Raw genomic sequence first — 17,655 nt, 5'->3', positions numbered from 1 at the left:
CGCTTCAGACCCCACACAAAGTACTTGCAAAACATCTGGACTGTTGGTAACCGCTGTCATTTACTTGACTCCAGCTGCTCCTGGGAGCCCCCTGCAAGCCTGGCTTGAGATAGTGAACATGTCCTGCCCCCCAGCCCAGCCCAGCCGTGGAGGAGCGCAGCTTTCCTCAAAGGACAATGGGTTGTGCCAGGCTTTTCCTACCCTCAAATTGGAGTTATCCTGCCATCTAGTGGCCAGTAGCAGCAAGAGCCTAAAGTCTCCAGCACTCACACGCCAAGCTCTTTTTTCCTCACCAAGCGATTTCCACAAAGCTTTTTCTCTGTTACGTCCTTTTTCTGTTTTTAGCCTTTTTCTCTGTTTCGTCCACTGAAGCTTACATGCCTGCCTAGCATTCTCTTCCCCGTCTTGAGCGCCAGGCAAGGACCTTCTGCTTCAATCCAAGGATTCAATGCAAGCTCACCTCCTAGGGGAGAGATTTACTGAAACACTCGGACCGCCGCCTCCCTTCTCTCCAGTGGGACCACCGACAGCCCAGCTCTACCAACCAACACTGCCCGCAGCTGCCCGCTTCCTTCGCACTGAGGCTCCTCTGTGCACCGCCCCTACCCAGACCAGCGGCCACGTGTGTTTGACAGATGACAGCATAAGACAATGGAAAAGCGAGAGTGGAGGCACATGGCTGATAAAAGCAACCCAGGAACCTAGAAACAGCTCGCTATTACTAGCATAAACACTCTACAGTCTCGATAGCCACACCTCCCTATCCCGCACTGCTCTTTAAGCTAATCCCTTTCACAGCTGCATGCAAAAATACACATCTGTCCTAACCCTAACGCAATAGTGAAGAAAATCCATATCTACAAATAACTCCCTCAAGAGTACCCTTTACTCACAGTAACTAATAACTCGACAAAAGCGTCCACCAAATGGGAAATTGAGTAAACAAATTGTGGTATATACATCCAACGAAATTCTACTTCGCAACAAAAAGAAACCAAGACAAAATAATAACTGATCAAACGGTACACCCAAGAGCTGATAATTACATTAATGGTTGGTGCGTTTTTGTTTTTGTTTTTACTCGGAAGGGGCAGAGGGAGAGAGGGAAAGGGAGGAAGAAAAGAAGGCAGACCCTCCAGGAGCTCTCTGGACATCAAAAATTTTGGCTCTAGGGAAGAAGCTGCGGCAAGCGCACCAACTCCTGTCTGTAGTTGCTCAATCTGGACGGCAGGGGGCGATGAGGGCCCGGGAAGGGAGTGCGTGCTGAGCGCAAGGTGCGCGATGGCCAGGGGGTGGGGCAAGGTACCCGGGTGGACCACCCGGTGACCCGGCGGGCTGGGCAGCGAGGGGCGGGGCGCGAGGGAGGGGCGGGGCGCGAGGGAGGGGCGGGGCGCGAGGGAGGGGCGGGGCGCGAGGGAGGGGCGGGGCGCGAGGGAGGGGCGGGGCGGCTAGAAGACCCGGCGCGGGCGCAGGGGGCGGGGCGCAGCGAGTGCACGCGGGCGCCGGCGCGGCGCAGCTCAGGGTCGCCATGGCGGAGGTGCAGCAACTCCGAGTGCAGGAGGCTGTGGACGCCATGGTGAAAAGTGTAGAGAGGGAGAACATCCGGAAGATGCAGGTAGCGGACTGGGGTGGGATTGGAAAGCTCGGGCGCGGGTGGGGCGGTGACGTTCGAGCCCAGGGCCTCGCGCGGGGCCGTTTCCTCCTGCCTGGCCTGGGCTACGCGTGTTCGGCCGCCCTTGAGGTGATCCGGCGCGAGGCCCGAAGGGACCGGCTCAGGAGAACCACCAGGCCGAAGTCTCTTCCGGCTGTCCAGGGCTGGTTCAGATGCCACGACCCCTGAACACCGTGGGCGCGGCCCCGCCTCCCTTTCCTTGCTGCCGTCACGACCTTACGACCCCACCGTCGACTGTGTGGGTTGTCCCCTGGTGGGGCGTTGACTAACCAGGCCGACCTCTGAACCCAGATACCTGGGTTTCAGAACGTGGTTTTCTTTCCGCCCAGCCTTGGGTGCGTTGTGTACCAGTGAGCTAGTAGCAACAGACAGGCTTTCGTTCAACCCAGGTTGGCTTCCAACTCCTCATCTCCCTTCCTCCACCTTCGGAGTGCTGGGATTACAGGCATGAGCCACCCCCCTGGTGTTGATGCGGTGCGGGATGGAACACAGGGCTAAATTAGAACTAGGCAAGCGCTCTCCCAAGTACGTATATCCCCAGCCCACAAATGCTAGGCGGGGTCATCGTCCCAGCGTTAGGAAGTCCTGATGATATATTCTCAGGGTAAGTGAAGCAAAGGATGGTGAGGAACGTACAAGTAGAAGCATAGCCTCCGAACCCCTGTAGTCCTTGGTGGGCTGTCCTGGGAGTCTTTCCTTTCTAACCAGGCTCTGCTCTCGCTCCCCAGGGCCTCATGTTCCGGTGTAGCGCCAACTGCTGTGAGGACAACCAGGCATCTATGCAGCAGGTGCACCAATGCATCGAGCGCTGCCATGCGCCTTTGGCTCAAGCTCAGGCCTTGGTGACCAGTGAGCTGGAAAGATTCCAGGTGAGGAATGCGACAGAGTTCTCAAGTCCTTGAACAGCTCTTTGATGGGAGATGAGAAGCATTTATTCTGCTTTACGGCCTTAGTTCTTTCTGTTAAGACTGGTGGCAGTCTGTTGGCTAACTGGTATTCTTGGGGTTTGAAGTTTTGGGAAAAGCCCTAGGAGTTGAGTGCTCTTAAGTTGTGCCATGTTTTCCCATGGAGATGAGATGTAATTTACCCGTAGTAATAGAAAGTTACCAAGGGAGTTGATAGCCAAGTGTCTGTGCCATTGGCTTGTCATTTGATGTGCTGAGCGCCAAATACAATCTGTGCTGTGTAGTATAAAACTCCTTAAAATGTCCTTTAACTTGGAGCTGTAGAGTCAGCTCAGCAGGTAAGAGCACTGGCTGCTTCCCAGAGGCGCCAGCACCCACATGGTGGCTCGCAGTCATCTGTAACTCCAGTCACGGGATCTGAAGCCCTCTTCGGCCCTCTGTGGTCACTGTACACGTGTGGTGCACAGACATTTAGACAAACACTCACACACATAAAAGGTAAAATCTCAGCAACAACAAAGTAAATAAAACATCATCTCAATTATTTAATTCAACTCTTTAATATTTAGAGAACATTTTTACCCGTTCCTCTCTTGGACCCCTTTTTTCCTCTTACTGTTCACTCTGGATTTAATGAAGGTAGATTGCACAAGCAAGGGCAGTTTAACAGTGGTGGCATCACTGAAGGCAAAGGACTTCTTCCTGCAGCAACCTTTAACTGCCTGCTGGCTCAGGGCTGGAGGGATGCCTCAGTGGGGAAGAGCACTTCCTGGTCTTAAAGAAGACCCAGGTTGGGTTCCCAGCACCCACATGGCAGCTCACAACCATCTGCAACTCCAATTCCATGGGATATGACAACTCTTCTGAGCTCTGTAGGTTCCTGCACACACATGGTGCACATACATACATTCAGGAACACAAATACAAATATTTTTTTTCTAACTTTCAACCAGGCAGTGGTGGCGAACCCCTTTAATCCCTGCACTCAGGAGGCAGGGGCAGGAGGATCTCTGAGTTCAAGGCCAGCCTGGTCTACAGAGCAAATTCCAGGACAGCCAGTGCTATACAAAGAAACCCTGTCTCGAGGGGGGTGGGGGGGGACACCTGCTAGTAGTTCCTCAGCTAAGAGTAGGATCTTATGAGTTCTTCCTCTTTGATTCATTTCTAAAATAATGAAATTTCCTGAAAAGTAGACTAAGGTCTGTAAAAGATACAGATTAGTGACTAGCTCAGTACATGCCACACAAGCCTGGCAACTTGAGTGATCCCCAGAATCCACATAAAGATGGAAGAAGAGTAGCCAGGCGGTGGTGGCACACATCTTTAATCACAGCACTCAGGAAACAGAGCCAGGCGGATCTCTGAGTTCAAGGCCAGCCTGTTCTAGAGAGCCAGCTCCAGGACAGCCAGGTAAACTCAGAGAAACCCTGTCTCAAAAACAAATAAAAAAAATTAAGGTGTGCCGGGTGGTGGTTGTGCACGCCTTTAATCCACTTAGGAGGCAGAGCCAGGCGGATCTCTGTGAGTTCAAGGCCAGCCTAGACTATAGAGCAAGATCAAGGACAGGCACCAAAACTACACAGGAAACCCTGTCTTGGGGGGAAAAAGATGGAAGGAGAGAAGCAACTCCACAGGTTGTCCTCTGATGTTATAGGCTTACCCAGCACACATGCCAGTCACACACACACACACACACACACACACACACACACACACACACACACACAGTGTAAAAGGTGCAGACTGGAGTCAGTCCTTCACAGTGTTTGTGGTCTTAAACCCTCCCCAGAATGTCACCTATGGGACACCTAGAGAGAGGCTTCCATGGTACAGAAAACACAGCCATAAAAAGCCTTAGTATTCTTCAGGTTTTTGAAACAGGGTCTCAGCTCTGTGGCCCAGAGTGGCCTGAAAATCAGCAATCCTGCTGTGTCTGCCTCCCAAGTGCTGGGATTACAAACCTGTGACACCAGGCCCTACAGTGTACTATAAAGTCTCCAAGTGTGTTTTGTGGGATGTGGAAGCCAGCACTCTTGTTCCACCTAACCTGGGATACACTTGCACACTCTGATGTACAAAACTCTTCAAAGGCCCAGCCATTGTGAAGTAATAACGGCAGATTATTGCACCTTTTCATTTTGAGAAATTTCTAGATGAGATCTTTAAAAAGTTGGTTCTTGGGTTGCTGTAGAAGTTTCTCCCTCCCTTCACAATCACTCCAGGCTAACTTACACTTTGGAGCTGCTCACGGTGGTGATGAGGAGGGTACCCACGGGGCTAGGTCCATCAGGCAGTGCTCAGCCCTCTGCCCTGACCTGTCTACACACTTCACTCCTGCTTTTCCACCCTCTAGGCCATTTACCTCTGCCTCCTTTGCTGGCTTTTCCCCGTTCCAGCCTCTGCCCAGTAGTGTATACAGGCTAGCATCGGTCCTGGTTTCTTTTCTCATAACTGTTAATATCCTACAGCAGGGGTGCCCAGCCAGTGGCTTCTGGGCCATATGCAGCCCAACATAAAATTAAAAACCTTTTTAAACTATTTTCAGACATTTGTATGTTTTTTTGTTTGTTTGTTTTGTTTTTTTGAGACAGGATTTCCCTGTGTGACAGCCCTAGCTGTCTTGGAATTTGCTTCGTAGACTAGGCTGGCCTTGAACTCACAGAGATCCTTCCTGCCTATGCCTCCCAAGTACTGGGATTAAAAGCGTGTACCACTACGCCTGGTAGTTTTACATTTCTTGAGCATAAAGTTTGTAGATAGTAGAATGGCCAAGAGAAGCCAGAATGTTAGACACCCCTGCCTGTGCTTGCGTTCAGACCTCTTGCTTCAGACTTCACCTCACTCCTGAACTCCTGATTCACATGTCCAGCTCTCTTCTTAACATGTCTACTACAAATCCCAAGTGAGCAGGAACACTTAAGCTTTGATCCTCTCTGTATTTCATGTTAGAAGAAATCCTGGCACACAGTAGATGCTTGACAACTGTTTGGATTGTTTTTCTGTAGCAAAGACAGACATTAAGGGATTAAAATGTGTGCTAGGGAGATGATTCAGGGGTTAAAGCACTTGCCACGCAAACATGCTCGGAGTTCAGTTCACCAGAAACCATTGTCTCTGGTATGGCAGCCCACCTGTAGTTCCAGCCTCAGAAGACAGAAACAGAGACTCCCTAGAGCAAGCTGGCAAGCAAGACTAGCCATATCAGTGAGATGAGTTTGGTTGAGAGCCCCTGCTTCAGCGACTATTGGAAGAGCAATGGAGGATGGTTCCCAACGTGGACCTTGGGCCTCCACATCCACAAATACATGCAAAAACACACAGCACCACACATGAAAAATGGAAGAAAAGAAAAACCTAACAAGAGTCTTTTGTTTGCTGCCACCATCTTGAATAAAATTCATTTTTTCATTCCTTTGCTTTCTAACAGTGCTTAGTCTGAGCCTTCCCAGTGGTACTTTGTTTTAGCTAAGAAAATACTGCACTTAGTAACGGGCAGAGAGGCAATCTGTATGAAGCCTGTAGCCCAGAGCCTAGCATGGGCCCAACACTCTTTAGACGGCAGAAGCCAGCTCCTCAGCCTCCTCTCTCTTCCTCCTCACACAGGACCGCCTGGCCCGGTGCACCATGCACTGCAATGACAAAGCCAAAGACTCGATGGACGCAGGAAACAAGGAGCTGCAGGTGAAGCGGCAGCTGGACAGCTGTGTGGCCAAGTGTGTGGACGACCACATGCACCTCATCCCAACAATGACCAAAAAGATGAAGGAGTCTCTGTCATCCATCGGGAAATAAAATGGTTTGCCAGTGACCGTGGGGCTGAGGGCACGCTATTTAAAAGGAAGAATGGAAGTTTAGAATGTTTATAAGCAGTGTTTATGAATGAGGAAAACTCAGGACACAGCAAGTTCCAGGCAAATGCCACTCACCCCTGGACACCAGTTCCTTTGCATCTGGACCTTAGAAGGTGAAGTGGAAAGAAGCTGGTGCTAAAATTTGGATCACAGATAGCACAGGGGAGAATTCTAGACCTAAATTGTCGCGGGCCAGTGCTTGTTCTGGCAGGAGAGATTGCCCTTATACCGAGGACTCAGATTCTCACTACAGAGACATCGAGCTGGCAGCTTTCTTCAGCCTGCTGGTAAAGTTTGAGAAGTGTGTCTCTCTGCCAAGCTCCTGTTTACCACACACATCTTGCATGTGCTCTGAAACAACACTCAGTCGGCTAGTCATTTAGAGGGAGGGAAAGATTTCCTTCTAGATCTTTTCGGTTTGTCTTACATGCAAGGGCGCAAAGTGGATTTAAGATGCAGGAGGGAGAGAAGTTTGAATGGCTTCTAAAGGTTCCTTTAAGTTTTGGCCATCAAGATGGGAAAGTCTATTTCTTCAAATCCTGTCATTCTGAAAGCCCCTGAAGAAGCAGGGCAGCGTCACACTGTGCATGGGAAACAGCTTCCTTCTCTTACTTATGTGGCAAAGTGACACATCCCCATGAAGAGCAAGGGAGTGTGATTGTCAGTCACATACCAGTAGCTGAGAATAAACAGTCCAATAGGAACTGTTGAGAAGTACTAGGTTTGGGAAAACCTAAACTTTACAGAATCCAAACCCAATATTACTCCCTCGGCCCCTTGAGCCTTTTAGAGGTAATCCTCTAGCACAAGGAAGCCTAAGAGTAAGGAGCTTGGGCCAAGGAAAGCTGGGACCACTGTAGAGCTAGACAGGCACACCTCACCAAATGCCATTTTTGCCTGGGGCTTTGCAGTGCAGTGTTGCTGCCCCAACATGGCACCTTATCTTGGATAAGCACTATGTTGTATTTATACCAATTAATTACTTGAAACAGTGATAATTCCTGTCAGTTTGCTGTCGAGCCTGTGATATATTTTCCAAGTGGTTTTGTTTTTAAATAAAGTTTCATGGTCTCCAACTTTTTCCTAATGGGTAGTGATATATCAGTATGCCTCTGAATTTTAAGACATCCTGAGAGTGCACAGTAGTAGATGGAAAGCACTAAGGGAAAGTCAGAGCATCATGGCTTAAAGTCTGTTAATGTAGAAAAGACACCCAGAGCCAAGCGATGGTGGCATAACACCTTTAGTCCCAGCACTTGGGAGGCAAAGGCAGGTGGATCTCTTGAGTTTGAGGATAGTTGGACTACACAGACCTGTCTCGAAAGCTCCTCCAGAAAGTAATAGGATTAGGGCTGCATACCTGTAAACTCAGTACTTCCAAGGTTGACAGGAGGACTGCCCTTGTTTGAGGACAGCCTGGGCTACATACTGAGACCCCTAACAGCAAGTGGTGGAAAGGGTATACAGTTTAAAGACTCCTTGTGCTGGTTGATTTTTGTCAACGACACAAACTAGTCACATGGTATGAACCTCAGTTGAACTGCCTCCAACTGTGGGGGCGTTTTCTTGATGACTGAAGCAAGAAAACCCAAGTCACTGAGGGCCCGAGTGCCACCCCTGGGAAGGTGCACATCTTTACTCCCAGCACTCAGGAGGCAGAGGCAGGCTCAAGACCTCTGGGCTTTCTTGTGATACGCCTCACGTTTTATGTACAGGGGCCGTGATGTGCTAAGTGGGCTTCTGGACGCAGAACTGCAGGACTATGGGTCAAGAATACTCCAGACTCCTGATTCACATCCTAGAATCAGCCTCGGCCCCTTCCCGCTACTGGTGCAGAGAAGCCATTGATTATTTGGATGCTTCAGGAGCCCTCACCTTCGCCTGGGTACGCTCAGGAAATAAAGGACAGCGTGGTGCGGCAGCCTGTAATCCTGGCGCAGGAGGCGGAGGCAGGAAGATGGATTTCTTACATCAAAAACGGGGGAGGGCATAGGAAAAGAGGAAAGGGAAGGAGAAACGAAGAAAATGTAACGAGAAAGAAAAAAAGGAAAGGGGAAAATTAAGACAAAAGGGGGCGCGAAAGCTGCCGATTCAATTTCACACAAAGGACGCTTAGCCCGGGCCCCGCCTCTCAATCCTAGCCAATCACTGACGACGAAAACGGAAGTGTGGCGTTGACTCAGGCGTCCTCAGTATCGCGAGATGAAATGAGATTGGCTCGCGCGGTAGTGACGTCAACACCGGCGCCCGGCCTGCTGCGCGTGCGTTTGTGAGGCCGCCCGCTCTTTTCCATCGTCCCGAGCCCGCTGAAAAGTCGCCATGAGCAAGGCCCACCCTCCCGAGCTGAAGAAGTGAGTAAAGCCGGCCCGACCGAAGCCCCCCGGCCGCGCCAACCCTCCTCCCGCCTTTCCTCGGCTGCGGCCGCGGGTCCCGGCGCTCGTGGGAGCCGGAAGTGGCCCTGAGGTCCGGTCGGCATGGTTACCGCAGTGGAGGTTCCTCCGCCTTCCCGAAGCTGAACTCTCAGCGGGCGGCCAGAGGGCTACCTGGTTAGGGACAGGACCAAGGCTGCGGTCAGCACCGAGGCGCGTGGTTGTCTGTGAGGAACCGGAGACTCACAGCTTTAAAAAGTGCATTTGAGGGGCTGGAGAGATGGATGGCTCAGCGGTTAAGAACGCTGGCTGCTCTTCCTGAGGACTCGTGTTCAAGTCTCAGCACCCACATGGCATCTCACAACTGTCACAACTCCAAGGTCTGACACCATCACACAGATATACATTCAGGCAAAACACCACTACAAATAAAATTTAAAAAAAAATTTAAGTGCATTTGGAAAGCCGGGCGTAGTGGCTTTGCCTTTAATCCCAGCACTCGGGAGGCAGAGGCCAGCCTGGTCTACAAAGCTAGTTCCAAGAGAGCTAGGGCGAGTTCCAGGCCAGTCTAGGCTAAAAAAGTGAGACCCTGTCACAAACAAAAAGAAAGTGTATTTGGATTTCTTTTGGGGAAATACTGTTCCTCTTTCTTGTCCCCTTTTAAAAAATTTTAAGTCTATAGTGAGGCAGTGTGTTCTGTTTAAATAAATGTGCACATTCTACTGCATTCATCGAGAATTTATCCTTTTTTTTTTTTAATGCTCTCAGACATGTTTGTGTGTTTGTGCACGTGAATGTAGTACCAACGGAGGCCAGAGAGGGCGTCGGATCCGGTGAAACAGTAGTAGGAGGTTGTGAACCTGGCGTGGGTACTAAGAGCCAAACTCGGGTTCTCTGGAAAAGCAGAAAGTGCCGAGCCGTTTCTACAGCCCCAAGAATTAGATTTCTGATGCGTCGTCAGCTGTACACCTGCTTGCCCTCTTGCATGCAGGTTAAATTTAAATGTGTAGTATCTGGCCTGGTAATAAGTCCGTGGAGGAACATCCATTTTCTAACCGGAGACAACTAGTTTTTGCAGGTGTTTTTTCTGCACCCCGTAAAACAAGACCCAGTTTAAAGCTGTGGTCTCTTAGACACTACTGACTGGTCTGTGCCTATCCCATTTGTAATGCTGAGATCCTACACATAGTCGTTAGACTGCAGAGTACAAGATTGATACTGGGTCGTTTTTCTGGGGTGGCTAAATGATCTGCTTTGTGTATAGCCTGTTTATCACTGGTTCTGTAAAGACTCCAATGCAGGGAAAAGATCACATTTACTAATTTTATATTTGAGTGCACATTTTAATCACAGAAACCTCTATGTGAAACCCCTTCATTTTTAGTTGGATCTGTTAAAGATTTACTAAGCCATAAATTGGACATTTTAAAAAGTAGAAATTACTCTGCGCTGTTGAGTTTATTAAAGAGCTAGTGAATGAAGTCTTGTATTGTCTGGATTCATCGGAAATTGGCAAAAAAAAAAAAAAATGGTTATTGGTTTTAAACCAAAGGACTGTTCTCTACTTGTAATCTTAAATGCCCTTTGATTCTTAACAAACACTACTTGGGCCTTTCAAAGACTGGAACTGGTGATTGTTGTGTCTGTATTAGTCTTGTTTTGACTTGTTTGTTGGCTTGTTGGTGGTGGTGTGGTTGAGGCAGGGCCTTGTGCATGCTACTCTACCACTGAACTTTATCCCCGTTCCCTGAAGTTGATAACCTTTCTCATCCCTAGATTTAATGAATTTTGAAATACTGTTAGATCTGCCTCCTTTATTTTCTCATAAACCCTTCTTTTACAGCTTTCACTCCTAGTTTAGTGTGACTCGGTGGTTCTTAGTCACATCTAGACAGACATCTCAGTAATTTCAAAGTTGAGCTCTGTAGCATAAGTGCATGCTTCTTCCCACCTCTTTTAGATTTGATTTATTATGTATACAGTGTTTTGCCTGGTGCGCCAGAAGAGGACACCAGATCTCATTACAGATGGTTGTGAGCCACCATGTAGTTGCTGAGAATTGAACTCAGGACCTCTGGAAGAGCACCCTCTTAACCACAGAGCCATCCTTCCCACCTCTTAAAATGTGTTGCCACAGTAAATCTTGCCACTGGTTGACTCTACTGTAACAATGTATCGCTGCAAAGTCAAATCCAGATTTCCTAGTCCAGTTTTGAAGCCCCTCCATCTGCATGCAGTCCAGCAGCCATATTCTTACTTGGTATATGACTGAGAACAATGTTCTAAACCTTGATGTCTTATTTACTGTCCTATTGCTGTGAAGAGACGCCGTGACCAACTCTTATACAGGAAAGCATTTAATTGGAGGCTCACTTACAATTTTAGAGGGTTAGCCCATGGTTATGATGAGAAGCAAGCAAAGCAGAGAGACCCTGGGCCTGGTTATTTGGTTTGGTTTTGGTGTTTGGAAACAAGGTTTCTCTGTGTAGCCCTGGCTGTCCTGGAACCCACCACCAGCTCCAGCCTGGCATTGGTTTTTGAAACCTCAAAACCCCAGGGACAACTCCTCCAACAAGAATATACCTCCTAATTCCTCCCAAACAGTTCATCGGCTGGGGACTAAGCATACAAATATATGACCCTTTGGAGGCCAATCTCATTTAAACCACCACACTGAGCCTTGGTGCTCCATCTGTATAATGTGGTAATAATAGTACATGACTTGTAAGAATTAAGCATGCTCCTGTGTTTGTTGCTTTATGAAATAACTCCTATTAAAATTTAGTGTTTTAAGCCAGGCAATGGTAGTACACCCTTAATCCCAGCACTCGGGGAGATAGAGGAAGGCAGATCTCTGAGTATAAGGCAAGCCTAGTCTATAGAACTAGTTCCAGGACAGCCAAGGCTACACAGGGAAGAAAAAAAAACTGTTTAAAAAAAAATTTTTTTTTGAGTTTTATGGATGTTATTTGTAAATATATCTATTTCCCACTTCCATCAGACTCTGTGGCTTAAATTTATATTTGAATTCTTCTATGATGCTCTATACATTAAAACTCAATGAAGCCAGGCCTGGTAGCACAGGCCTGAAATATCTGTTACTGAGAAGCTGAGGCAAAGAACTGCAAGTTCAAGGCCAGCCTGGGTAATTAAGTAAGACTGTCTCAACGGAAAGATAAAAGAGAGATGGGGGTATAGCTCAGTGGAAGAACATTTGCCTGGAATGGTTGGGGCTCTAGATTCAATCATCAGTAGAGTGAGGAAAAAGGGAAGGGAGAGAGGAAAGGAAATTTTCTAGCCTGTTCCTGGAAGACAGCAGTTGAAGGAGAGAACTAACTCCTTAAAGTTGTGCTATGACTTCCATGTTGGCACCATGATGAACACAAAATGAGTTTTAAAGAAATTTTAGCTAGCAGGGCTATGGTAACACACTTCCTTAATCCCAGAGGCAGAAGCAGGCAGATCTTTTGAGTTCAAAGCTAGCCTGATCTACAGAGTAAGTTCGAGGACAGCCAGGCTATAAAGACAGAGATTCTGACTCAAAAAAAAAAAAAGAAAGAAAAGCTGATTTGGGAACTGGAGAGAGGGCTCAGTGGTTATGAGTGCTTCCTGCTTTTTCAGGGGATCTAACACCCTCTTTGAGTACCCACTTATGCACAACATACATTCACACAGACACAAACAGATAGACATACAGATGAGTAAGTTTTAAGTGACTTGACTGCATGTCTTAATGATCTTATATGTCTTTATGGAAGTAGATTTTCATATTTAATCCAAACTAAAGTTTCAAAGTATACACTTATTTCACTAATACTTGTTGAGATCTATCCTGAACACTTAAACTTAATGCTTTAATGTTAAATAAAACACTGTTTATTGCCAGACCTGTTGGCACATCCCTATAATATCTATCCTTCTCTCTCTCTCTCTCTCTCTCTCTCTCTCTCTCTCTCACACACACACACACACACACACACACACACACACACACACACACACACACGCCTGAAACGGGAAGATTGCAAAATTGAGGTCAGCTTGGGCTACAGAATTTCAGGCCAATGTTAGCTGTATTTGCTGAATTACATATAGTTTTGTTATTTTAGGAATAACCAAAATGTAACCAAATCTTCGTAATTAGTATAAATACTCACTATATTGCCTATTAAAATATTTTAAATATACTAGCCCACGACAACAATGTGGGATATTTGGGAGCTCTTAACTCAGCTCTTAAGAGCAACCTGAATTGAGTTCTCAGCATCCACCCAGGGCAAGTCACAACTGCCTGTGACGAGTTTTAGGATATCTGAGGGTCTTCTGGCTGCTACTGACAATTGCTCTGGTACACATACACTCATACACACACAAACAATACCAGATTTTTACTGTTTTAAATGTTGTGTTTCTGTTGTGCAAATTTTAAAGAGTTACTTTTTACATTGGTTTGTGGATGTGTGTACATGTGCCAGATATGGAGGTTTTATGGAATTCGTTCTCTGCTTCCAACATATATGGGTTCCAGGAGTCAAAATCAGGTTTGTCAACAAATGTCCTTACCCACTGAATCTTCTCACCTAGTTGTCTCAGAACTTGCTCTATAGACCAGGCTGGCCTCAAACTCAGATCCTCCTGAGTGCTGGGATTAAAAGGTGTGCTCCACCACTGACCTTGCTATTTTTCAAGACAAGGTTTCTCTGTAGTTTTAGATCCTGTCCTGAATCTCACTTGGTAGATCAGGCTGGCCTCAAACTCACAGAGATCTGCCTGGCTCTGCCTCCCAAGTGCTGGGATTAAAGGCATGCAGCACCACTGCCTGGCCTGCAAAATACTTTTTAAGACTTATTTTATTTTGTGTATGTGTGAGGGTTTATGCTTGTTTATGCTTAGAATTTTTCTTTAAGTAAATCATAATTTTTACTCTTGCTTTTTCAGATTTATGGACAAGAAGTTATCATGTAAGTTTGCCACTACTTCAATTACTCAGTTTCTTTCTGTCTGACTTAGCAATAATTTAATCTTTGGAGACACGTTATAGAAATTTAAAGTATATAAATCATCTAATTCATCTCCATTCATCAGGTTTCTCAAAGTTCTAGCTTGACTTTTTTTTCTATGCCTAATTTCTAATTGCCAATACCTAATACTTTATATTATTACATCTGTGCCTCCCTGACATGGATAGAATTAGGAGTTTCCTATGTTGTAATATTTGAAACTATATCAATTGATGTTTGCTGTGAATGTGTAGGAAATACAGACTTGAATAGAAGCCTGACCCATGCATTGTAGTATATTGAAATTTTAAAATACAGGGGTTTCAGCCTTCATTTGATTCTCTGATCTACTATATAACAGCTCTTAACCTTGAACCCTGTTATTTGGAATTTCAGTTTTTTTGTGTAAAGGTAATACTACTTTACTCATTTATGTCGGCGAGGTTTATTGGTGAGGAGTCATTGATAATAGGGTCTTGCTGTGTGGCCCAGTCTGGTCTCAAACTCCTTTTGAATCAGTCCTTCATTATGCCAAGTGCTGGGATTATAGTTAGAGACATCACGTGTAGTGTCTTCATAGGATCTTAAAGGCTATAAAATACAGGGAAAGAAGACCTAAAATATTGGCCCAGAGTTGGGCAGATAGGAAGGGTAGTGGGGTCACACATCCCAACAACCTTTCTTTTCCCACCTGATCTGTGATGGATGGTTAACAGTTAAGGGTTTATTGAAACTTCTTTTTTCCCTCCCTACAGTGAAGTTAAATGGTGGCCGACATGTACAAGGAATACTACGGGGCTTTGATCCCTTTATGAATCTTGTGATTGATGAGTGTGTGGAGATGGCAACTAGTGGGCAACAGAATAACATCGGCATGGTGGTAAGTAAAGGTAGATGTCAGGGGGTCCTTTTCTTTTGTCTTTTGGGGTATGTCTTCACTTCCCTTATATCAACTTCTCAGATTAAATCCAAGTTAGTTGTCTTATGAAAGGCAAATACAAGGAAAGATTGGGACTTTGCATTGCCTCTTTGCTTTTATTTATAGACACATTCAGCTGTGGTAATATTCCAGTTACCTATAGATAAGATCTCAAGATCTCATTTCTGCAGAGCCTTTTCAGCATAGGTCTTAAAACATTTAGCTGTTGGAAAACATTTTTGAGCTTTCCCCTATAAGAAATGGGCATACATAGCCAGGCTTTTGGTTACAGTAAAAATTCTCTAACATATATGATGCCCCAGGATACCTTGTTAAGATACAGGTTTCAGGAGCTGGCCAAAATGGCTTGGTTGTTTTTGTTTGTTTAATTACTCATATTTTATGTGTATGGGAGTTTTGCCTGCATGTATGTCTGTGTATATGCCTGGTGCCTAGTGCCTATGGAGTCCAGGGGATCCAATGCCCTCCTCTGGCCTTCTTTTTTTTGTTTGTTTGTTTTTTGTTTTTGTTTGTTTGTTTGTTTTGTTTTGTTTTCTCTGTGTAGCTTGGCGTCTTTCCTGGATCTCGCTCTGTAGACCAGGCTGGCCTCGAACTCACAAAGATCCGCCTGCCTCTGCCTCCCTATTGCTGGGATTAAAGGCGTGCGACACCACCACCCGGCTCCTCCTCTGGCCTTCTTAGGTACCCGACATGTACATGGTGTATATACATACATGCAGGCAAAACTTTCACATAAGAAAAAATTTTCATGGCCGGGCGATGGTGGCGCACACCTTTAATCCCAGCACTCGGGAGGCAGAGCCAGGCGGATCGCTGTGAGTTCGAGGCCAGCCTGGGCTACCAAGTGAGCTTCAGGAAAGGCGCAAAGCTACACAGAGAAACCCTGTCTCGAAAAACCAAAGAAAAAAAAAAGAAAAAATTTTCATATAAAATAATCAGGTTTTGGACCTAGGAATGTAGGTCAGTGTTATAATGCTTTCCTAGCACACACAAGGCACTACTTTGCATTCTTGGTGTGAATGTTAAACATAATGACAGCCATTTATGACAGAAAATAAGGTAAACCAGAAGCAGGGGGAAAGCCTCCCACACACACACACACTTTTTTTTTTTTTTTTTTTTTTAAGACAGGGTCTGGCTTTATGGCCTAGAACTCAGGGTACTCTTGCTTCAGGCTCTGAAAGGGCTGGGATTACAGGCTTGAGCAATACCATATGCAGCTGAGCTTTCATATTAGACATAAACTTTGCTACATCCACTAAGCAATAGTTCTGTGGCCACAAAAGAAAGGTATTTGTATTCCTCAGTAGGATACAGATTTTAAATTGCTGTTTGTCTTGTAGGACATGTCTTGTAGGACATTATATACCATAATCCTCATAAGTGGTGAACCCAGATTTGTTTGTGGGATTAATATAAGGACTTTCTTGTGGTGATAAGAGGTCATATCCTCTCTCCTCCTACACCTCCCATCTTAGTTAGGGTTTCTATTGCTATGATGAGACAACATGATCATGGAAACTCTGATAAAGGAAAATGTTTAATTGAGGCTTTCTTACAGTGTAGAGGTTTAGTCCATTATCATGATGGGAAGTATGGTAGCACGCGGGCAGGCGTGCTGGAGAGGTAGCTGAGAGTTCTACATCTGGATCCATATGCAACAGGAAGAGACTGACACAGGACCTGGCTTGAGCTTCTGATACCTCAAAGCCCACTCCCTGTGAGCCTGTGGGGGCCATTTTCATTTAAACCACCACACCTCCCGTGGTGAAAGTAGGACCTCAACCACTGGGCTGAGTGCCCAACACCTTGGACTTTTAGGTTTTCTTAAGTTGGGTAGTAGCAGGGTAGAGGTAGACCCTTTTTACTATTTTACTCAGGTGTTTTAAATGATTGTTTTGCATCATTTCAAATCAAAAGTTTATGGTAATAATCATTACTTTTCAATTCTGATACCAGTCTCTTCTGATAGGCTTAGGAGGCTTCAAGTTATATTTTGCTGCACGCCCCCCGCCCCTTCAAAACGGGTATGCATCCCTGGCTGGCCTGGAACTCACAGAGGTCCTTCTGCCTCTTTTGGGGGGTGGGGGGGTTCGAGACAGGGTTTCTCTGAGTAGCTTTGTGCCTTTCCTGGAACTTGCTTTGGAAACCAGGCTGGCCTCGAACTCACAGAGATCCTCCTGCCTCTGCCTCCCGAATGCTGAGATTAAAGGCGTGTGCCACCACTGCCCGGCTCCTTCTGCCTCTTGAGTTACTAGGATTAAAGGATATGTGCCTCCATACCTCATTCATATCTAGATTTAAAAATTATCTTGGTCCTTGTGCCTTGAGAAAAGCCTCACTGATGTGTCATGGTGGGAAAGTATTATGATTTGTCTTTGAAATGAATTATTCTTTTCAACTGACTTCTTTCTCTAGGTCATACGAGGAAACAGCATCATCATGTTAGAAGCCTTGGAAAGAGTCTAAACAATGGCTGGTCAACAGAGGAGTCCGCATCCTTCCCCTAAGGACTGTTTGATTGGGGTGTAGAATTGGGTCATGTACATTTTCATATAAAAACTTTTTGCTAAATAAACTCTTGTAATACTCAGAGTGCATTTTTGGGTGTTAGGAATGTAGAAGTTGAGTGGTTACTCTTCTCTCAGCGGATGTTCTTGCCTGAGCTGTTTCATGCATTCATGTGGAAGCTTCTTGGCTCAGTGTGAAACGAGGTAAGTATAGGCAGTTTTCCTGTGCCAGCAGCCACTCCCAAATAATCACTCAGAAACTTAATATCAATTACAAATGCTCGGCTGATAGATCAAGCTTGTTACTAACTCTTACATTTAAATTAACCCATATTTCTTATCTACGCTCTTCCATGTGGCTTGGTGCCTTTTCTTAGTACAGCATGCTCATCTTGCTTTTCCCTGTGT

The 17,655-nt window shown here is 46.1% G+C and overlaps 2 protein-coding genes across 6 annotated transcripts; both read left to right on the top strand.

Moving 5' to 3' along the window:
- The first annotated feature begins 1,457 nt into the window (after positions 1-1,457).
- Fam136a (family with sequence similarity 136 member A) lies at positions 1,458-7,504 on the top strand. Of its 4 annotated transcripts, none has more exons than XM_006984596.4 (3): positions 1,458-1,615; positions 2,401-2,541; positions 6,181-7,504. In XM_006984596.4, exons 1-3 carry the CDS (start codon positions 1,529-1,531, stop codon positions 6,367-6,369), a joined length of 417 nt encoding a protein of 138 aa, XP_006984658.3. In that variant the 5' UTR covers positions 1,458-1,528; the 3' UTR covers positions 6,370-7,504. The 4 variants fall into 4 exon arrangements, with proteins under 4 accessions (XP_006984658.3, XP_042129544.1, XP_042129546.1 ...); XM_042273610.2 differs by lacking the exon at positions 1,458-1,615 and adding an exon at positions 1,694-2,276; XM_042273612.2 differs by lacking the exon at positions 1,458-1,615 and adding an exon at positions 1,734-1,910.
- A 1,123-nt stretch (positions 7,505-8,627) lies between these two features.
- Snrpg (small nuclear ribonucleoprotein polypeptide G) lies at positions 8,628-17,330 on the top strand. Of its 2 annotated transcripts, none has more exons than XM_042273614.2 (4): positions 8,628-8,779; positions 13,736-13,758; positions 14,553-14,687; positions 17,156-17,330. In XM_042273614.2, the coding sequence occupies exons 1-4, from the start codon at positions 8,748-8,750 to the stop codon at positions 17,245-17,247; spliced, it is 282 nt and encodes a 93-aa protein (XP_042129548.1). In that variant the 5' UTR covers positions 8,628-8,747; the 3' UTR covers positions 17,248-17,330. The 2 variants fall into 2 exon arrangements, with proteins under 2 accessions (XP_042129548.1, XP_042129549.1); XM_042273615.2 differs by having other exon boundaries at positions 8,640-8,779; positions 14,553-14,677.
- The last annotated feature ends 325 nt before the right edge of the window (positions 17,331-17,655 follow it).

The sequence above is a fragment of the Peromyscus maniculatus genome, chromosome 3 (genome assembly GCF_049852395.1).
Source record: "Peromyscus maniculatus bairdii isolate BWxNUB_F1_BW_parent chromosome 3, HU_Pman_BW_mat_3.1, whole genome shotgun sequence".
Taxonomy (NCBI): domain Eukaryota; kingdom Metazoa; phylum Chordata; class Mammalia; order Rodentia; family Cricetidae; genus Peromyscus; species Peromyscus maniculatus.
Note: the sequence above shows the minus strand (reverse complement) of the source record. Positions and strands in the feature narration are given on the sequence as shown.